The sequence below is a fragment of the Mauremys reevesii genome, linkage group 8, assembly GCF_016161935.1.
Source record: "Mauremys reevesii isolate NIE-2019 linkage group 8, ASM1616193v1, whole genome shotgun sequence".
NCBI lineage: Eukaryota > Metazoa > Chordata > Testudines > Geoemydidae > Mauremys > Mauremys reevesii.
In genome coordinates, this window is record NC_052630.1 from 36,888,422 (window position 1) to 36,911,768 (window position 23,347).

Below are 23,347 nucleotides of genomic sequence, written 5' to 3' on the forward strand. Positions count from 1 at the left end.
TGCTCGCAGTCAGTGCACACAATTGACAGGATCCTGCACCAGGACCCTTTTTGTATCTACTGCAGCCAATCCTTTCCAGTTGCTGGATCTCCTTGACATGTTGTGGCTGCTGCTGGGGCATTTCCAAAAACTGGAGCTGGAACTCTAGTTGTTCCTGCCCCTCCGTATGCCAGCTCGGCAGGGTGAACATCTCATGGCCAAGGAAAATGTCTGTGCCTTCCTGCCTCTCCACAAAGTGAGGGGTTATTATGTCAGGGTCCCATCCCAGAGCACACCCCTTTATGGCATGGCCTTGCAGGCACCCTACCCTCATTTCCCTCCTAGTTCTTTCAATAATGTGTTCATAGCCCCACATACTTAAAGTAAAGTTCCCCTTCCTGGGGTTCAGTTTAGTAAGTCTTTAGGAAATAAAATCTACTTTGGTCCTTTAAGCCCCAAACCCTTCTCTTTTGGGGTTTCCAATTTCACCCTCAATCCAGGGCTTCAGGTTCCAGTTCTTTCTCCAGTTACTGCTGAGCCAGGGAGATCTCAGTCCCACTGCAGCCCCTGGAGAGTCTTTTCCCCCAAATAGTCTCCACTCCAGGTCCCTGGACTCACAACTACAGCTTCCCCCTAGTTAAGGCTGTGTTGGTTGGCAGACAGGCTCCTCGCCAAATTGTCTTTCCTCTTTCCCCGTGGTTCGTTAACAGATGAGATTTCTATCCTGTTCAGGAGGTAGCTCCTTTATTACCACCTGGTTCCCATTGACCAGTTTGTCTGCTGCTCCCCTAAACACCTGTTCCTTAAAGGGGTGATGTCATGGAACAGGGGTGGCTGGTCCCGAGCCCCCATACTCCTTAAAGGGGCCAGACCATCCTGTTGAAGTGAGGTTTTGCTCTGAAAAGCAAAAAGATGTAAATATGTCACCTGTCAGGAATGCTCTAGATAATACTTAGTCCTGCCATGAGTGCAGGGGACTGGACTAGATGACCTCTCGAGGTCCCTTACAATCCTATGATTGTATGATGTTGTGAGGTTCCATATCTATTGTCCCTTTGATTCCATATCATTTGAGCTCTGTTTGACAAAGCTGAAAAAAATTATGAGCCAAATAAATTGGGAGGAAGAATTTAATCAGGACAATGTGAATGATAATTGAGAATCATTTAAAAATACCCTACTGGATGCCCAAAAAGTCAAAATCAAGGAGCAAGGCTGTACTGGCTAAAAATATGATTGGTTAAGAGGGAAGGTGAAGGCAGGTATAAAAATATTATATATAACAACTTGAAGAAAGGGAAATTTGATAGTAATGAATGTAAACCAGAAGTTAGGAACTGTAGAAAATTGATAAAGGAAGCAAAGGGACACAAGGAGAATCCTGACAATGGTACTGGTCCATTACTAGATGGAAATGGGAAAATTATCAGTAATAATGCAGAACAGTGTTCAATAAAATATTTCTGATCAGTGCTTGGGAAAAACAGATGGTATAGTATCATTATATGGTAATGATAGCACTCTTCCCATTCCACTAGTGTCGCTGAAGGATGTTAAACAGAAGCTACTGAAGTTAGGCTTTTTAAAATCAGCTGATCCAAATAACTTGCATCCAGTTTTAAAAGAGCTGACTGAGGTGCTTGCTGGACCATTAATGTTGATTTTCAATAAGTCTTGGAGCCTGGGGATGTTCCAGAAGAAAGCTGGAAGAAAGCTAATCTGCCATTTTTAAAAAAGGATAAATGGGATGACCCTGGTAATTATAGGCCTGTCAGCCTGATAATGGAGCGCCAGATAATGGAGGGCTGATATGGGACTTGACTAATATAGAATTAAAAAAGGGTAGTGTAATTAATGGAAATCAGCATGGGATTATGGAAAATAGATCCTGTCAAACTAACTTGGTATCTTTTTATGATGAGGTAACAAGTTTGTTTGATAAACTTATGGTGTTGTTATAATATACTTAGACTTCTGTAAGGTGTTTGACTTGGTACTGCATAATATTTTGATTAAAAAACTAGAAGGATATAAAATTAACATGGCACATATTAAACGGATTAAAAACTGGCTAAGTGATACATCCAAAATGGGGAATTGTCATTTAATGGGAGTGTTTCCAGTGATGTCCCTCAGGGATTGGTTGTTGGTCCTACAGTATTTAACATTTTTATCAATGACCTGGAAGAAAACATAAAATCATCACTGATAAAGTTTGCAGATGACACAAAAATTAGAGGAATGGTAAATAATGAGGAGGACAGGTCACTGATTCAGAGTGATCTGGATCACTTGGTAAACTGGGTGCAAGCAAACAATATGCGTTTTGATATGCTAAATGTAAATGTATACAGCTAGGAATAAAGAATGTAAGCCATTCTTACAAAATGGGGAACTCTATCCTGGGAAGCAGTGACTTTGAAAAAAAAGATTTGGGGGTCATGGTGGATAATCAGCAGAACATGAGCTCCCAGTGTGATGCTGTGGCCAAAAGAGCTCATGTGATTCTGGGATGCATAAACAGAGAAATCTTGAGTAGGCATAAAGAGGTTATTTTATCTCTGTCTTTGGCACTGCTACAACTGCTGCTGGAATACTGTGTCCAATTCTGGTGCCCACAATTCAAGAAGGATGTTGATAAATTGTAGAGGGTTCAGAGGAGAGCCACAAGAATGATTAAAGGATTAGAAAACCTGTCTTATAGTGACAGACTACTTAAAAATCTAAATCTATTTATCTTAATAAAGAGAAGGTTAAGGGGTGACTTGGTTACAGTCTGTAAGTACCTACATGGGGAACAAATATTTAATAATGGCTCTTCAATCTATCAGGGAAGGGTACACATGATCTAATAGAAGTTGCTAGACAAATTCAGGCTGGAAATGAGGCGTAAATTTTTAACAGTGAAAGTAATTAGCCATTGGAACAATTTACCAAGTGGTATGGTGGATTCTTCATCACTGACAATTTTTAAATCAAGATTGGATATTTTTCTAAAAGATCTGCTCTAGGAATTATTTTGAGGAAATCTTATGGTCCACGTTGTACAGGAGGTCAGACTAGATGATCACAAGGGTCCATTCTGGCTAGGGGCGGCTCTAGGAATTTGGCCGCCCCAAGCACAGCGGCACACCGCAGGGGGCACGCTGCCGGTCGCTGGTCCCGCGGCTCCAGGGGACCTCTTGCAGACGTGCCTGTGGAGGGTGCGCTGGTCCCGCGACTCCGGTGGAGCATCCGCAGGCACGCCTGCGGGAGGTCCACCCGAGCTGCGGGACCAGCGAACCCTCCGCAGTCATGCCTGCGGGAGGTCCGCTGGTCCCGCGGCTCCGGTGGACCTCCCGCAGGCATGACTGCGGAAGGTCTGCTGGAGCCGCCTGCCACCCTGCCGGCAAAATGCCGCCCCAAGCGCACGCTTGGCGCGCTGGGGTCTGGAGCCGGCCCTGATTCTGGCCTTGGAATCTATGGATCTATTAAAAGGCTAACAATTTTTTTTTAACTGTCACCTCTGCAGACTCAATGTGGACTTTATCAGTCGAACTGGGCAGTTTCCTTCTTGTACATCATGAACAATGATAAAGACTCTGCAAACTAAATGAGTCTTTCATTGTCTGTGGTGGGTCTGCACGTTATAAATGGCTGGAACTTAGTAACCAATTTTGTTGATGGTGACCACAAAGGAATAAAATCCAGCTCACTCCTTTTTAACTCTGTTGGTTCTGCAGGGCTAACAGAAGTAAAAAGCAGTGAAAACGTATGCTAGTCACTAAATCAGTAGATATGATTCTGAATTCACACAAGGAGCAGGTCTGGGGAGTTGGGTGGTCTTTTTACAGCTCCTAATCTTGTCTCTGCCTTCACTGCAGCACTTTTATCTCCTTGCTAAGATTCTGCTAAACCTGAACCCTTCTTTCTCTTGAAGTGGAGGAGGACATAGGCTTCTGCTACTGTGGGAGGTAGCTGAGTGATTCCTGTCCCTGGTGGCTTGGCTTACCTGATAAGATACGCTGTTTTCTCTGGTACTACTGTGCAGTGAGTCACTCCTAGCCAGCTGTGGGGATAGGGGCCCAGGGAGGGAGTGGACTGCACTGGCTGCAAACAGGATTCTCATTTGCTGGTCCTCTAACCATACAGTAGAACAGGGGTGTGGAAAAAAAGTTTGCCCACCCCTGCAGTAGAAGGACAGAGCGGCCCCCAGTGGCAGGAGGAAACTAACATTTAGAAATCTGTGTTACTGGTCTCAGCTCAACAGCTAATCAATGGATGTGGGAAGGGAGAAGAGATCTGCACAAAGCATCAGCAGACATTGATCTCAGCTCTTCTTTGTGCTGCCTCCCCTTCTGCTCCGCCCTTCATAACAGGACTAGTGGTGTGTGAGCCTGTTGTCCCAGTGTCATTCTGAAAGAAAGGAGAGCTTGTATTTGTTTATATGAAAAAAGAAGAGTCCTAAAATTAGCCTACTAGAAGCAGCATTTGTAGTAGAGAGAAAGAGCCTGGGCCTGGTGCAAAACTGTGAACCAAAATCAGGCCATGTATTCAAGTAAATGGTTACAAGTTCACTGTCTAGTACATTAACTTGGCAGAGTTGTTGCTAGTATACTAGGCACTAGATATTTACGTATATATATTTTAGCTAGTACCACAGGCGCTGACTTTTCAAACTGCTAACCCCCGGCTCTTCCCTAGGCCCTGTCCCCACTACATTCCTTCCCCCAAGGCCTCACCCTTGTCTCGCCTCTTCCCGTTCCCGCTCCATCCCTGCCCTGCCTCTTTTCATCCCTGCCGTGCCTATTCCTGTCCAGTATCAGAGGGGTAGCCGTGTTAGTCTGGATCTGTAAAAGCAACAAAGAATCCTGTGGCACCTTATAGACTAACAGACGTTTTGCAGCATGAGCTTTCGTGGGTGAATACCCACTTCTTCGGATGCAAGTGGTGGAAATTTCCAGGGGCAGGTTTATATATGCAAGCAAGAAGCAAGCTAGAGATAACGAGGTTAGTTCAATCCTGTCCAGTCTCTCCCCGGAGTGTGCAGCATCCTTGCTCCTCCTCCCTCCATCCCAGCCTCCCTGCACGCGTGAAAGAGCTGATTATGGCAGGCGAGAGGTGCAGGGACGGAGGGGGAGGCGCTGATCCACGGGGCCCACTAGGGTGACCAGACAGCAAGTGTGAAAAATCGGGATGGGGGTGGGGGGTAAATAATAGGCGCCTGTATAAGACAAAGCCCCAAATATCAGAACTGTCCCTATAAAATTGGGACATCTGGTCACCTTAGGGCCCGCTGGCGCCTGGGAGGCTCTGGAGGAGGTTGGGGGGAGCTTATAAGGGGGCTGCCAGTGGGTGCTCAACACTCACCATTTTTTCCTCATGGGTGCTCCCACCCCATAGTTGTTTGTTTTAGCCTGTAAATGTTAGGGCACTTCACCTCAATTCTTTTTGTGGCCTATGGGATGGCAGGAACTCCCACTGCCAACTGAGCCATTCCTTGCTACTAGGCACTCCTATGTTAGTGTACCTGTAACCACAGAGCCAGGGCAAACTGTGACTAGGGGACAATAAACCTGGCCACATACCTTTGTCACTGAACCATACCTGTGGTCTTTCTTTATGAGTAACACTGAAGTCTGTTGAATGAGCAGGCTGCCTTGTCTACTGCTAATAAAAACCAAGGACAGAAGCACCAGGCAGCCTGAACATGGCTACTAAGGCAAAGACATTCCAGCCTTCAGCAACTAACAACACAGGGTAGCATTATCTGCTGAACCAGCTATCTGCGCATGGCTGGACGGCACAATGAAAGAACACACACTCACACACAAGCCAATTGGCAACAGCATTAAGCATACCTCAGGCACTGTCACTGTTATATTTGATCTCCCATATCTTTTGTTTATTATCAGCCATCAATGTGTTGAATTTAATATGAATTGTAACCCCCTTCGAACAAAGAAAGACCTGTTATTTTGCTTTTCTGTAATGCACCGTGCACATATATCACACACATGGTAATAGTAACAGACACCAAAAATAATACATAAAAAAGAAAGTATAAAATAGGAAGTGGCAGAGAATATGATCCCAGTGAGGCTGCATTAGTACTTCTAATGATTCTTTTATTTAGTGCCTACATAAGTGTTATCAACTCTTGGGGTATTTAGTGTTTTTCTTAAAGTCCAATTGTTGGATTAAGGTGAATATGTAAGAATCTTAGCTTTAAAATATATATATATATGTTTCTAGCCCCTTGTGGAGGCAGAGAAAAGTTTGAAAAAGGGACCCAAGTGCACCCTAAATGTTCAGAAGCCAGAAGGCAAATATAAAAGAACCCCAAATTAATTATTTTAAAAAATCTCATTATTTTTAATCCAATCTCATGATTTGGGGATGCCTAACTCATAATTTTTGGACTCATACTGACGATGTGTGCAACAGAAATGCATAGATAGATTAGGTAGAATAGGAAAAGAAGTTATTCAAAACTAGGCAGCAACTTGTACATTTAAAGGTTTTGGGCTTGATTCTCCATTCTTGTGTAGTCATTTTTCACCAGTGTAAAGTGAGTTTACAACACTAACAGATCAGGATGATAGCATTTTACACCATTTTATACTGCTATAAATGACAACACAAGGTCCAGAGCAATGGGGGATCAGGCCCTGTGTAAGCTAGTTGTACAGGTCAATTCAAGGCTGAAAAGGGATCTGAGATTGGGAAGCCATTTTGCTTCCAACTGAAAGAAAAACTGTCTGTCTCTTTAAAAGGTGAAAGCGAGCAGGGCCGCCCAGAGCGGGGGCAAGTGGGGCAATTTGCCCCAGGCCCCGGGCCCCACAGAGTCCCCCATGAGAATATAGTATTCTATAATATTGCAACTTTTTTTTTAATGGAAGGAGCCCCCGAAATTGCTTTGCCCCAGGCCCCTTGAATCCTCTGGGTGACCCTGAAAGAGAGCAAAGGAAACAGAAATAAGTTAGGTGATTGTTTTTGACACACAGAACTCAGAAAACATACATGTTTTGAAATTCATTTGTGTAATCATAGCAAGTATGCAAAATACTTGATAAAAATAATTTTGATAAAAAAGATACACTACTCTGGATTAAAACCTAGCTGCTTTTCATGTGTATTACATTTTTTTTCCTCACAAATTCTGTGAAAGCATTTTAATGTATGGATTTGGTTCATATTCTTATTTAGGCACCTAAACAGAATTGCTTCATATTTGGTTCATATTTGTAAGTAATAGAATAATGCATTTGCGACAATGACCATGAAGAAGCCATTTTGATATACAGTGCTAATAATCTGTAAACTATGAAGGATTTAAAAGGTGAATTGTAATGGCTCTGAAGAATGATTGTAATCATTTCAAAGGGCCACTGTTTTGTAACTGATAAAGAAAATGCTGATCAAAATACACACACACACATATATAGTAGTGTGTGTGTATATATATACAAGCTTTCATGGCCCCGTGGGAGGAGAAAACCACAAGGGCTTCAGGGAGTCTGCAGACCCATTGGGGAAAAATCTGGATGAGCACTGTGTAATGTGGGAAGTAGTGGAAGAGAAAAGAGTAGGAAAAAGAAGAGGAAAGAGTCGTGAGACAAGGAGAGGAGGAGGGAGAGTTGGAAATGGGGTAAAATGAGGAAAGAAGGAGGAGGAGGTTGAGCCCAGAAGAACATCAGGGTATGTGGTGTAAGGAAAGAGACAAAGTAGAGTGAAGAGAGAACAAAAGAAAGAAGGAAATAAAAAAGCAAGGAACATGGTATAGTAATTTATTTTTAAAATTGTATATAACAGTTTGATGCTGAAATGTTGCAGTATACCAACACAATGCACCCCACCCATCCCTCCACCCCCAGAGGAAGTATACACAATTGTATTTTATTGCAAATGTCAGTTTGTTGTCCTGGCTGGACACTACATTCAGTCAGGGCTGCCCAGAGGATTCAGAAGGCCTGCGGTGCCGCCAAATTGCTGCTAAAGACCCAGGACTTCGGCGGCGGGTCCCGGGGCGGAAGGACCCTCTGTCGCACATCTTCGGGGCACTTCGGAGGTGGGTCCCGGAGTGGAAGGACCCCCCGCCGCCGAATTGCCGCCGAAGACCCGGAGCGGAAGACGCTCCAGGGGCCCAGGCCCCGCAAGAGTTTTCCGAGACCCCTGGAGCGAGTGAAGGACCCGCTTCAGGGCCCCCAAAAAACTCTCGTGGGGGCCCCTGCGGGGCCTGGGGCAAATTGCCCCACTTGCCCCCCCCCCTCTGGGCAGCCCTGCATTCAGTGATTTATTTGAGTCTTCAAAAGCTTTAGGGGATTACGCTGCTAGCAGTTCCAGTAACAGATGAGTTAACTCCCTGAGTCCTGAGGAAGAAAAGATAAGATAAGGGGTAAGAAAGAAAGATTTTGGTGTAATGCTGAGCTGGGTGGGTTCTGGCATAAGTGCAACCACTGGGAGTGTGGGGAGGACATGTCATCTCCTCAAACTTCACATTCCTTGCTGAATTCCCACTCAACTGTGCTTTTGCTTTAGCTAGGGAGGTGGGGAAGAGATGGGGCAGGCGTGGGAAGAGCGCGGGACGAGGTGGGGTGGGGGTGGAGCGGGGTGGGAAGAAGCAGGACGGGGTGGGGCCTTGGGGGTAGGGGTGGAGTGGGGGCAGGGGCGGGGTCTGGGCAGAGCCGGGGGGAGCACCCTCTGGCTGATTAGAAACTGGGTACCTATGTCCCGAGCCTCGCATCCAGGGCCGGTGCAACCATTTAGGGGACCTAGGCGGTCGCAAGGATTTGGGGGGGCGGCATTTTCTTCAGCAGCGACCACGGTGCCCGGATCTTTGGCCGCCCTGGTTGCCGCTGGCATTTAGGTGGAGGGAGCTGGGGCAGGGGAGCGCGAGGAGGGCCACCTGCAGCAAGTAAGGGGGGGGCAGCATGCTGTGCCCCCCCCCCTCCCCAGCTCACCCCTGCCTCGCCTCCTCCCCGAGCACGCCGTGTCTGCTTCACTTCTCCCGCCTCCCAGGCTTGCGGCGCCTAAGCCTCAGGGCGGAGGATGGGGGGTGGGGAGCTGCCTCAGGGGGGGCACCTCAGGGCAGAGGGGGAGAGCTGCTATGGGGGGTGCCTCAGGGCAGGGGCTCGGGGACGGGGGAGGGTGCAAGGTGGAAGTTTCGTCTAGGGTGCGAAACATCCTTGCACCAGCGCTGCTCGCACCCCCCTGGGGTTGGCCCTGTTCATAGGCCTCAAGCCTTATGTTAACTGCTAAAGCCAATATCTTACAGGAGACAGGCCTGTGGGTTCCGTGCGTTATTGCTAAATAAAATAAATGGTAAAGATAGTTCTATGGGCTAGAGGGGACATGAGGTGAGAGGCCACTAAGGGGACACAGAGCATGAGGCTGGGAACACAAGAGTTACAGAGCCCTGGGGTAGACACAGTGCTGGGGGCAAAATACTAGTGGGGACATTTGGTGGGATGACACAAAACACATGGCGGGACTGTGGGACACAGAGCATTGGGTGGACACAATCCAGAGGGACAGAGAGCACAATGGGGGACATGGGGATGCAGCACTGGGGAGGATACAGCACTACAGTATCACCCTATTTTATGAACTAATTGGGGACTGAGAAGTTCATAAAGTAAAAGTTCATAAAACTGGTCATCTCAAAATTATAGTAAGTGTGGTGCAGAAGTTGCAGTATGGTGCACTGCATTGCTTTCTTCTTGTCCTTCAAACCACTGGCAAGTGATTTCCAGTGCATTAAAGGCATCAGAATGTGAAGGGAGATTGACTTGTTCTTCATCTACATCATTTTTGTTATGTGATTTATTTTTCTGTGGGAAAAATGGTTTGTATAACTGGTTGTCTGTAAGATTGGTGTGCATAAAATCAAGGTTCTACTGTATTCACAAACACACACACTCACAGATGCATGTGCAAACACACATGGCAGAATTGTAAGACATGATGCAGGGTAGAAAGTGTAAAGCTTGTTTGCGGAGCCAGCTCCGTGTCCCTCAGAACTTTTGAATAAAAACACCTGGGCTCTGGTTTGACATCTCTGATGGTCAAAACTGCAATGCTTAGGGCATCAGGAAATGGAAGCAATGCAACCTGCACTCATTGGGGTTATTTATGTTCCAGAAACTCAGTTCATGAAAGGTTCGTTAAAATGGGCTCAGATTCCAGCTCACAAGTCTGCTGGTCTCTCTTTCCTCACAACAACTGTTCCCTATGTCTCAGAAGCCCAATCCTTTGATTAAGAGAAAAGAAGATCCTTCTGTCCATAGAAGCCCAAAACGCAGGCAGGCAAAAGTGGGGAGAATCCCCCTCCTGGGGACCCCCAATCCCTGAGAAGCTGGTAAAGACCTCAGATCAGAGTGCACACACCCTGTATGTGGGTAAAGAGACACACCTGAGGCCTGCAACCCCTGATCATGGGGAATAGAGGCAAGACCCCCACCCAGAGGATAAAACGCTTAGGCAGGGGAAAGAGGGAGAGACCCCAGCCAGGACCCCGGCAACTCTATGTGAGGAAAGAAGAGATTATTATCAGTGAAGCTCCAGCTCTCTCCTTTCCCTAGTTGGGAGTTGGGACCTGTTTTGAGATATCATCTCTTTCCTCTAGTCAAGGATTGGGCTCATGGGGTCTGTCTCCTTTTTGGAGGGAGATGGGGGTGGGATGAGGAAAGGCCTGAATGGAGAGAGAGTTTAGGGAAAAAGGGAGCACCTGTAGGGAAAAGGTTTGAGGGGGGTATCTCTTGAGGGTTTGGGTTTATTGAGTCTAGTGACATATACAAACTGCCTCTGGTCGGGTGTGTAGAACTGCATTTCTCACTGCGCATTGTTTTATTGTTTGTGCAAAATTGGGCAAATGATGTCTATTGTTTTGAATGTTTAACTCATATTTTAAATGTATATATGATTATATTAAAATGTTATTTCCATGATTTCTCTACCTATAATCACAATCTCCTAACAATTGCCACTATCAGACTGCAGGCATAGTCCATACGTCCCATTTTGGCCGGAACAGTCCCCTTTTTAAGCTCTGTCCCCAGCATCCTGAAGTTTTTGGCAAAACGGCATTTGTCCCGTTTGCTCTTGCCATAGATGGGCATGGAGGAACATTCAGGAAAGAGCAAACAAGACAAATGCCCAGTTTTACCAAAAAAGTCATGAGATTGGCTCAGATGAGTGGTGGAGGGATAGATCAGTGGTTTGAGCATTGGCCTGCTAAACCCAGCGTTGTGAGTTCAGCCCTTGAGGGGGCTGTTTGGGGAACTGGGGTAAAAAATCTGAGGATAGGTCCTGCTTTGAGTAGGGGGTTGGACTAGATGACCTCCTGAGGTCCCTTCCAACCCTATGATTACGGCAGATGGGTTGGGCTGTGAGCCTCATGTGGTGGGACTCAGGCTGACAGCCCTGTACCCCACCACGGAGCTTGGGTGAGCAGTGACACCAGGGAGCTCAGGCAAGCGGTGATGCTAGGTGGTTTGGGCTGTCAGCCCTCTGCGGTGGGCCTCAGGTGAGTGGCAACACCAGGCAGCTTACAGGGTGTCCTGTTTTCAGTTCAGGGGAATATGGTCACCCTATACATTATGCAAATAAAAAAATCCATATAATGCAAGCTGAGAGTCTGGAGCAGTCAGTAGCAAAATCTGTAGACTAAGCAAACTAGGATATGTATTCTGCATTCATACCAAACTGCAATATATATCAGTTGTATCAAGAATATAGCGGGCGGCCAGATATATACATTATAATTAAGGTGTGTCATATATAGTCCCTGATCTAAATTGGGTGAGGAAAGGGTTAAAACTGTGTTGCTGAGTAAGGGGAGTAACAGGTACCTTCCTGCATTGCAGGATCCAAGAGACATTCAGCCATGGGGGAATGGAGCTGGGCTAGGGTGACCAGATGTCCCAATATTTTTGGGACCTTTTCGATACTAGGGGCTTTGTCTTACATATGCAACTGTACCCACTTCTCCCTCCAAAAAAGGAGCATCCTGATTTTTCACACTTGCTATTTGGTCATCCAAAGCTGGGCATAGATACTACTGAGTCCCCAAATCAAAAAGGAGGGAGCTGTATAAGAAGCTGAACTGAACTGAAAGCAGGCTCTTCCTCTAATAAGGGAGCAATGGGGCTGTAAACGATTTATTCTATTTGCTTGTTTGATCAATGTCTGTGAGAAGCCATTTATCCAGTGTTATGCTTTGGCCACAAGAGGCCTGATTTTTGTCCTATGGTAGCTGGCAAATCAGTTCCTGCTGTAATAACAGCCCAGAACACAGTGACAGAGCTACTCCAGTACCTGAGATAAATATTTTTTTTAACTTTCTCCCTGTAAGAATTTTTCTTTAAATAAAATTTTTGTATTCAATTTAAAGTCCAGTTGTGCCACAACACTAATAACCACCACAAATCAAACTAGAAAATGCAGCAAGTCCTTGTTGTTTTTCTTCTGTATTGTGCCTGGGTGTTAGAGCAGTTGGGGGTTGGGGATCTCACACACCATATGCGCTATAATTACCTAGTTTAAAGTTACTGTATTTAAACACAGGCAGGGATTAAGCCAGCAGACTCCCTGGTTGGGAGGAGCTTTTATTTTGCCCATTCCACTTCTAAATCAGTAGGGCAGGACAGGTCAAACAGATGGAAGTGCAAAGAGCGACAGTTATTTATTTGCTTGCTTTTTTAAAATTCCAAATTGATGTCATCCTTTGAAAAGACTATGATCATTTGCAGACACTGGGGTTAGGCTATTTGAGGTTTAACTTTTTTCTGTCTGCATCACTTCCCTATCTCGAAATTCAATATCTACCACTTTTCTTGATTAAAAAAAAAGATTAAATAGGCATTTTAATCCAGAAAAGGCTTAGGGAAGATCAGTGCAGCTAGAATGTCTGCAGAGATCCCCCGACACAGAGAGGTCTTTTTTTCCAGTGCACATAATGCTTGCACTTGGCATGCTGTTTCAGAATAAGTGCAGAATGTCAGACTCTTTATAGCAGTGAATATTCATCATGCCAGCCAAAGGCAGAAACTGCAGTCAGTGCAGCATCAGCAAAGGAGGCAGGGAGAAAAAAATCAGGTTAATGACTGGCTTTCCCTGCGATTTACTTCCTGCTTGTCGCCTGATCTCCATTTTAAATAAATGCATTTAATTGATAACAATGTGGTTGCACTGACATGAGGGTGGAGGGGTCTGTCAGTAAGGACTGGGTTAGTCCTTGAGTCACAATGTCTATAGCGTGTGTGTTCTGTTGGCTAGAAAAATCAGACAATTCAAAAACATTTCCTTTGAAACTACTAAGAATAGATGGTTTGGGTGAAAGCTTTTATCTGAATGACCTCTTGGATCCTGGAGCCACTGAAATCCTTCCAGACAGGGACAAAATGATGAATGGGAAGGGGAGGGACAGAATGGAAGCAAGCTACTGTCTCGGCTGAGCATGTCACATAGTCACAAATGTCTCTGCATGGAGATAGAACTGCACAGAAATGCTTCTCCCTCCCTTTAGCAGGGGCACATCTGCTCTCACACTAAACTCAGCCTTCTTCTGACAAAGGTTCTTTAAGAAAGCTGCAGAGACATGGGAGGCAAAGACAAAGCACTACACTCATAATATATGGACAGTTCTCATTATGTAAAGTGAGCACCACCTGTTCCTGGCAAATGCCAGATTTTAGCTTTGGGGTTATGCAGAGACTACAAGTATGCACAGTCCCTAAAAAAGAGAAAATAAAATGTCAATGAGAAAAAAACCTGCCCAGTCTTGATGGGAATATTGATTTGTCGACTGAATGACATGATGTTTTGTGCTCTGTGAAGCAGGCATCATGCTCTGCACTTAGAAGATATCTCAATTCCAGACTATTTTAACCCATCATTCTGTGTGTCTGCTCTGTTCTGTTTACACATCATTTGGAATAGAGTACAAGCCAGTAAAAACCAACCTCTCAATTGAGTGAATGCACAAATCTAGTCTTCTAAAAGATAGCCATGTAAAATCTGAGTGACAGACATTTATTTTAGAGTCTTTCATCAAAAGATTACCAAACCCACAAACTATACAGGGGTCACTTCGCTCATAATTGAAATGCAGCCTCTCTGGGGTGGAATGAAACTGCTTTCTAAACAATACAACCCTGACCACAGTCTTATTGAGTTGAAACTAAAGGGGGAATCTAGGGCTGCAGAAAATTATCCGTGCTGTAATTTCGAACACACACTTCTTGCAAATAGTAGCCTAGGATTTGTCATGACTACTGCTGTTCATGATTTTAGTTTTATATTTCATCTTTTTTAAAAATCTGGCATATTCAGTTGTGCAGTGTCTCTGAAAGCCATGGTGGGGTGTGGTTCAGCACTATGTCAGAGGTCTGCTGAGATGCTTGCATTTGTCTTTGAGCCTGTGGGTGCTGGCTGATGAGGTCAAAAAGGCATCTTCCATTTTAGAACGCAGACATGCACACATATCTGTAGTGTCAGGGAGCTGCAGCTGCAGCCTGGGTTTAGTTTCTGTTGTGTACGTATGTTTTAAAAATAAATCATTTCGTCATTGAACATAAGGACTCCTGAATTCATTGAGAACAAGACAAAGGAGAGAGCGCTACCTACCTAGTCAGCTCCAGTTCAAGGAATGCCTAGGTACTGGCAAGAGGGGCCAGTCCTGTTTTTCTTTGTGATGACCTCTGACAAGGTCATATATAGCTGTAGGATGCAGAGAAAAGGAGTGTAACACTTTAAATGAAGTGTGATAAATATAGTTGGGGAGGGTAGCTTTATTTAAACAATTTTTATACGTTCAATAAACATCTTAAAAGCATTTATTAAGCTCTAGAAAATATGCAAGAGAAGTACAACTAATCCTGTTAAGTGTAAAATTACATCTAAATCGAGAGTTTTTGTGTGTTAAATGCTTGTTGATCAAACAATAAATAACTCGTTATAGAGGCTTTAGAAACTGAGGGGTAGGTGACATTTATCCCTGATCTGAAATGCTAAATATGTACTGATAGTACAACTGAACTGTGACCTTCCTGCCTGACACTCCAGATATAAACACTGTTGTCAGGTAAATCAAGCAGAAGTGAAATTTCTTGAAAAGGCCGCTGAAGCCCTGCTACTAGGAAATGATGGTCACTAACCTATTAAATTCTGGCTGTAGCCATCTCCCTGCTTTTGAGTTCCTCAGCCCACTGTAAGGATAATTAGTTTCCTTTGTCTTAGTGAGTATTAAGGAGTATTAATATGCTTAATTTATAAGGGCAACAAACGTATTCAAGGGCTGCGATAAAGACAGACAAGCGGAGGCAAACCCTTTAGACTTGGTGCTCACAGAATCCTGATTCCAGGGTAGATATTATGGGTTTGCTAAGTTTGGTTCCACTATAGCAGAACAATTTGTGATGTATATTACTCACTTAATCTGGTGAGTAAATTTGTGTAAGCAGAACCAGATTAAAGAGACAGTATCCTGTTTTGCATTAGATTTCAGTGGTACAGACAGACACGTGCACTTTGTAGTGTCATTTAACATTTTCAGGCAATCCAGGACCCCTCCTCCCCCCACATTGTGCCATAGGATATACTCCTTTACACTGCAGAAAGGGATCTTAAATAACCCTTGCAGAATACCCTAATCATAAAGTCAACATAAAGCCCCTCTCCCTGGTATAAGGGACATGTTGAGGACAGGAGGAGCATGGCCAGAGTACACTATGCTCCAGTTGTTTTGCTGATATAGTGGTCTACGGAGAGGCATAATAAGCCAACACACTTTAAAGAAACCTTGGGACTTATTGCACTGTGCAGGCCTTTGACACAGTCCAGAATTAGGGAGGTCCAAAAGTGGCTTAAGGTCACTTCCGTCTCTCCCGTTCATGTGCCCAACGCAGGAATAGAAGAAAAGAGAATCTGTGCCAGGGTTATTTGGAAGGAGTGGTGGATGGGGGTTGTTGGGAAGGAGAAAATATTTATTTGTCAAGTAAAGCTTGATTCAAAGTGTGGAATATAAGAGGTCACATTTTATGTATACAAGAAGAGAGAGGATCAATTCCTAATTGGAACTAGGCCAAGATACGCACTATTCAGTTCTGTAATTTATTATTTCAAGGAAATGAGGGGGATACCAAATGTACACACATCCCCAGGCAAACAATTTAATTAAGCTGGAGTGAAGGCTGAAAGTACATATTAGTGTCTTGGGTGTTAAGCGACTTGCCAAAACACTGGTATTATCAAAAACAAACATGAAAAAAGTCAGCCGTTCAAAATTAATGTTGCAAGAAACTTACAGGAATGTTGTAATTTTGTAAAAAGAAAGGACACAAAGTTCTGTTAACATTCCAGACCAATGAAGATATTTGAAAACAGGGAAATTCAGTTAAGCTCACCAAAACAACCGTCCCAAAACAAGCAAAAAAGCTGAGCCAGTTTTATCTAGTCATATTAATAAATGTATGTATTTATTGTAAGTTAAGTTCCCATACATAACATAGGTTTATCTAATAATTGACCACAGAGCTAATGTCTCTTAATCATGTAGGAGACAACAACCTTTCTTTATGATCACACCATTCCCAGGAGAAGACATGCTTTACTATTTCCTGTTTATATGTCCCATACTGAAAACAATCATTTTACTTTATTCACAAAGATTCCCTGGGCCACCTATTACACAAATGTCCTCAAATACATGCTAATATAGCATGTAAACTGCCCTTGTAGGGCCTAGAATGTGAAAGAACAACTAGAGTTGTCAACTTTCTAATTGCACAAAACCGAACCCCTTAGCCCCATGCCTTCCCTGAGGCCCCACCCCGCCTCGCCCCTTCCCCGAGGCCCCGCTCCCACTTACTACATTCCCCCTCCCTTGGTGGCTCACTCTATCCCACTCTCACTCACTTTCATTGGGCTGGGGCAGGGAGTTGGGGTGCGGGATGGGATGAGGGCTCTAACTGGGGGTGCGGGCTCTGGGGTGGGGCCAGAAATGAGGGGTTCAGGGTGCGGGAGGGGACTCTGGGCTGGGACAGGGAGTTGGGGTGCGGGAGGAGATGAGGGCTCTAACTGGGGGTGCAGGCTCTGGGGTGGGGCTGGAGATGAGGGGTTTGGGGTATAGGAAGGGGCTGCTGGCTGCTTCCGGGGTGCAGCATGGTGCCAGAACAAGTAGGTACTAGCCTGCCTTAGCCCTGCAGCACCACCGATGGGACTTTTAACGGCCTGGTCGGCAGTGCTGACCGGAGCTGCTGGGGTCCCTTTTCGACCGGGTGTTCTGGTTGAAAACTGGACACCTGGTCACCCTAAGTACAACATCTGCATGAAAAGCAAAGATCAAGAAGCATCACACATATCAGAAATTTGTATGTATGCAACCCGTTTTAAGGAGAGACTGTAAACTTAAAAATGTGTTTTTTATTTCTGAGACAAGAAAACCCTTTGGTTTGCATACATAATATCTTTTAAAACTTAAAACGTCTATGCCTAAAATTGCATAAGTTGCAGAACCGCATAGTGAGATTCAGAAGTACAAGAGAGTTTACATGTTTCACACAGATCACAGAAAAGAATGTAAAAGCATTGTGGGACTGCTGAGAGGACCAATTGCAATGGTCCCGCTGAAATGCTGGTGCTTTTGGTCTACTCTGCCACTGCAACGGTGCATGCAGAGTGGCTCAATGCAGAATATGGTGGTGAGATTTGTTCAGAGCAAATGTAATTACGATGGTGCTGACAGTGTTTATGCACTATTGCACCCACGTGTATGTGGACAGGAGGTGTGTTATAACCATGACAGGTGCTTGCAATTGTATTTGCAACACTACATTTCTCTAGGGTACACAAGAATAAGATTTTGATCAGACTTCAAAGGTTTAAAAGGCCATAACAAATAACTCCAAACATAAGCATTAAACCTTCCCCAAAATACTCGGTCTCCAGCAAATACTCAGGACAGATAAATTAAAATCAATTTGAAGTTTCTGTCCAAAATTGGGAATTTGTAAAAGTACATAAGAATGGCCATACTGGGTCAGACCAAAGGTCCATCTAGCCCAGTATCCTGTCTTCCCACAGTGGCCAATGTCAGGTGACCCAGAGGGAATGAACAGAACAGGTATCATCAAGTGATCCATCCCCTGTCACCATTCCCAGCTTCTGGCAAATAGAGGCTAGGGACACCATCTCTGCCCATCCTGGCTAATAGCCACTGAAAGTGTTGAAGACTCTTCAGATAGTAAAAGAACAACACAAACAAAAAATAGCTTATTTTTCAAGCTCCCTACAAATATGTTCCACATCACATTTGGTCAGCATATTGTTAGTGGCAGAAGACCACACATGAGAAATTTCAAGTAAGCGGGTTAGTTTTGGCAAAATTGTGGCAGTGGGATTCAAAATTGGGTTTATACTGGAAAGCTAGTTACAGGCTGCCTAGCTTAAAGCATTCCTGCTTCGCTTGGTATGTTAGAAACCATGGCAGAGTTCTAAAACCAAGCAGGGGCTGTATAGACCTGTGAGTCTAGCACACCAATGAAGAACTTCCCTAGTTATGTCCAAAGTACTAGAAGGCCTGAAATGTCTACAGAATCCTGATGACAAAGCTTTCTTATATTTTTATTTGACAATGAGTAGCTTCCAAAATAAAATGATCTACCATATCTCATCGGAATGCCAAGTAGGGGGTCACCAAAATCTGAAGTTTTAGGCCTTGCTGTTATGGAGTTACAACATGACAAGAAAATTCACAAAGAATTTTCCAATCTAGGAAATCATTAAAATATTTACTCTCCTCTCCAAACATCTTTGCCAATTCACTCCCAATTTGACACCCATCATCCCTCTAATTTCTGACTTTGCATTCCAGTTCACAGTCTGTCAAGACTTTCACTTTTCCTGAGCATTTTAGAGGAGTAGCCATAGTTGCCTTTAAAAGAGGGAAAGGCTATGGAGAAGACCGTCCACATTTATGAGGCCTGATTTGGAACCTTGTTTGAAACAGTCCCTTAGGTGTGACAGTTTGCCCTGTGTATGCTATATTAGCTGATTAATTGTATTTGATGCTGCTGTAAGATTTTAATGTTGTTTTGACTTTTTCAGAACCTGAGGCAGGAGAGGTGTCCCCCCCAGTGGGAGCTGGTGTGAACAGCAACAGCTGGACCTTTAAATATGGACCTGGCAATCCCAAACAAGCTGGTCCCGGTGAGTTGCCAGACAAATTCATTATCCCGGGATCTCCTGCGATCATCTCCATCCGGCAGGAACCACCAAACAGCCAAACTGACAAAAGTGACTTCATAACCTTTGGCAAGAAGGAGGAGACCAAGAAAAAGAAGAAAAAGAAGAAGGGAAACAAGACTCAGGAGAAAAAAGAAAAGGGGAACAGCACCACTGACAACAGTGACCAGTGAGGGGTTTATACTGTCAGAACCCACTTAGCCATTTTTTTTAATATTGGCAGATCTCTCCTATGTAGCAACTCCCAACTTCTTCCTACTGTTAACAAATTTCCTGTATATATAGACTTCAGAAATCAGCAGGAAGTTCACAGTGTCTATCTAGATTGCTTAACAGGTTTTGTCATGAAAGCTTTATTAAGTCTGGTGTTAACTTTTTTTCTCCACTCTGGCTTGTTTTCAGACTCTAAAAAGCAGACACAAGTTTCCTTTCTCCTACGCCGAAAAGGAGAATCTTCACAGTACAGCCAGTGAGAGGTTGGACTCTCTGCATTGTGATTCCTGTGATCCTGTCTTGATGACACTTACAGGACAAGTTTAAAAGTTTTAATATTGTGCACCCTGTGTCTGATTGGAAACATTTGTGTGCAGATGTGAGCTAGGTGATACAAGATCAGATTATAAATGCAAGAAGAGCTGGTAAAATATGAACAACAAAGGAAACACCTAATGAATGTAGTGGTGAGAGATGTTCAGGCTGGGGAGGAAATGTCTCAAGGGAGATGACCAGATTTTTTGAATATAGATACTAGCTGTGTGGAATACTGAGTCTTTTGCATGACGTATTGTACACACTCCAGGAAAGAAAAGCTCACATTTACAGCTCTTTAAGATATCATAAAGTATAACTCTCACCAAGCCATTGGCTATATTGTCATTATAAGTCCTGATTATCCTAGCAAGGATGTCCCTCAAAGTGAGACAACAAGGGATGGGCTGACATCTAGGGAACGTAACTGACTGTGATGTTTCCTGTACATCCCTGTTTCCAGTCTATTTAACATTCTTTTGCACTTAATGTCTCTGAAAAGGTCAGAGTATTTTCCACAACAGATATGCAAAAGTGAGAAAAAAGAAACACATTATCTATGCTTTTTGTTATTTGATATATTTATTTATAAAGAAAATATAGCTGTAAATGTTAAAGAAATATGATGCCCTTTAACCCAAACAGAAGTCAATCTACAGCTACTAGAAATTATAATTGCTGCTATTAAAGTGCTTTAGAAAAAATGCCTGAAACACCTGTATTATATCGGCCACTTGCCAATCACAGCTTTATTCTGTTGGGTCACTCGGGCGCTGCCTCTTGCATGTATTAATAAATACAAGAATATAATTTTTTGCAGTAATCTGCACTTTGAATACACAACATTTGCAAACAAACTGTCCTAATATAAAGAAGCAGAAGCAAACTATTTCTCACACAAGATCTACTAACCTGCTAGCTCTGTGCAGTGTCTTGGTGTTATCTCCCACACAACCTTTTTTGGTTTTTGTTTTACTTTTCAATGAGGTTATGAATTGCTGACCCTATTAACACTCATTATGTAAAATTCAAGTACTGTATGTATGCTGTATGCTCTTATAAGAATCCTGAAATATTTATTCTGTGCTTGTGTATGTGAATGTCAATGGAACTATTACCTAGAGTGGACTTTAAGCTTTATTGTTGAATGTAAATCCATTCTTTCTTTTTTGTACACTTGTGGAAAAGTGGAGTAGTGTTAATTTTTTAAGCCACTGTTGGTTATCGGTTTTTGTGTATGAAACACAAGTAAAATATCTTTCTTAAATCAAGCAATCAGTGACTCAAGGGCTTTTATTTATAGATGATTATAAAGCAACAGCTCTGGTAACTGCGAAAAGCTAAGACTACAACTGGTATATTGATTGTATCATTTGGTATCAGTGTTTGGGCATAGACCAATATATGTATTTTTAAACAGAATGTAGCACTACAAGGAATTCTAAAGAGATGCCTAAAGTATTTTACATTCACAAAGTGAAGCTCAAGGTGTCCTACGAACCTGAGCTCTATGAGATACCACACTGTTCTTAAAATTTCTAATGCTCACTGTAATCTAGGATCAAAGAGAACATATTTGTTCCTTGTGACATGTCTGATAAGTTTTAAATTTCCAAACTGCAGAGAGTTCAGAGCTGGTCAATTACTACTGAGTTCAAAAACCTGCCAGTCATTGAAAACCACAGTAGGTAAAAAATCTGATTCAAAGGATTTCATAGCTCAAAGAATGAATTTTATGAAGCACCAAAGGTACCCTGTAGTCCAAGAAATAGGGGTCTGTTTAGATTCATTTTCATTTGTGGCTATCAGTCTTGTGCCATTGGCAAAGAAGAAATACTACTCATGAAAGAAACTCATCCTTGACTCCAAGCTGCATACACAGGGACGGCTCTAGGGATTTTGCCGCCCCAAGCACACCAGGCAGGCTGCCTCTGGCGGTTTGCCTGCGGGAGGTCCACCGAAGCCACAGGACCAGCGGACCCTCCGCAGGCAAACCGCCGGAGGCAGCCTGCCTGCCACCCTCGCAGCACCAGCAGAGCGCCCCCCGCGGCTTGCCGCCCCAAGCACGCGCTTGGCGTGCTGGGGCCTGGAGCTACCCCTGTGCATACAACAATCTTCAGAAGTTCAAGAGCCAAGGTGCACGTGCCAGGGCTTGGGGCTTCAGCACTCAGGGAAGGGAGATCTTGGGGCTTCAGCCCTTGTGGGAGGTGCTTGCCAGGGCTTGGGGTTTCAGCCCTGTGTGTGTGTGGCGGGGGGTGTCTCAGGACTTCTGCCCCATGTGAGGCACCTGCTGGTGCCCAGAGCTTCAGCCCTGCTGTGTGTGGGGGGTGGGTCTCAGGGTTTTTGCCCCACAGGAGGTGCCTGTCTGGGCTCAGGGCTTCAGCCCCGCTCCTGCAGAAGCCCTGAGCCCTGATAGGCATGCCCTCTGGGGTTGAAGCCCCTCCCCTCCCCCTGCTGGGCAGAAGCCAGAAGTGAGGTGTGGGGGGGGGGCACATGGGATCACATGCCCCTCCCCAGATTTTTGCCAGGATTTGCTGGCCCTGCTCAGTCACATGGTGCTCCTGAGCCCCCTCTATGCATGGCAGCTGCTGGAGCTGACAAGCTGGGAGCTGCAGCCGTGGGGAGAGGCAAACAGCTGGGAGCTGCACGGAGAACCGCTGAGGGTAAGGTGGAGTTGTGTGTGTGTGTGTGTGTGTGAGACTCAAGCTGTTGAGGGGGGCTCGAGACTTTAAATTGTCCCCCTCCACTTTCAGCAGACACCAGTCATCTCTGGCAGAATCCCCTAGCCCCACCATCCCACCACAGGGCAGAAGCCCCAAGCTCCTCCCCGCACAGTCTTGTAGGTGGAGAATTGGGGGTGGGGTGGGGCTCCATAAGCTACACTTTAACTGTAAAATAGCTGCATACAGCTCATGAGCCACGGTTTGACCACCCATGATGTAGAACACTCTCTCGGGGAAGACGTGGAGGGCCTGAAAAAAAGCCCAGGAGAGTATACTTTATTGATTAATTTTGCATTGGCAGAAGAATGAATAAAATATTCTTCCAGATAATTGCTTTAACATTTGACAATACACTTAATTTTTCAACTCTGAACTCTTAGTTTCAGTTTATAATACTGACATATCAAAAGTGAAATGTGGTAACTTGGCACAACTGGCATTCTTGGTCCAAGGAAATGTCCAGGACTGTGGTAGCAGTGGGATTCTACTGCACAGAACTGGGATGATTTTGCAGAGCTGTGGGTTTGGGTCTAGTACTTGGATAACACACAGATTATGCAGAGCAGGGTTGAGGACTTTTATTTAAACACTATATAACCACTATTTAAACACTATAGAACAAACAAACCAATGGATAAGAGAAGAATAAGACCCATAGCAATCAAAGAACAAGCAAATGTCTTTCTTTTCCCTCCTATTAACATACAGTATTAACAATTTCTCAAACAAAACACAGCTGAACTTTCTGAGTCCATGTTACAATGCCATATTTTTTAAAGACAAGTAGGCTTGAAATAAATCTCACAACTGAAGTAGTTCATTTTTCTCTGCCCCACTGCTCTAAACAGCAACCAGTGTCTCTGTGGACGTTGCTTTTCATGCTGCGTGTAGGA

At 44.3% G+C, this 23,347-nt stretch overlaps 1 protein-coding gene across 1 annotated transcript in view; it reads left to right on the plus strand.

The window, feature by feature from the left end:
- LOC120370231 (protocadherin alpha-5-like) overlaps positions 1-21,006 on the plus strand; it is a 269,071-nt gene extending 248,065 nt beyond the window's left edge. The window contains exon 7 of the mRNA XM_039484611.1: positions 19,066-21,006. Coding sequence (XP_039340545.1) covers positions 19,066-19,376 — 311 coding nt within the window. The 3' untranslated portion in view covers positions 19,377-21,006. The remainder of the gene's footprint in view (positions 1-19,065) is intronic.
- Positions 21,007-23,347: the final 2,341 nt, after the last annotated feature.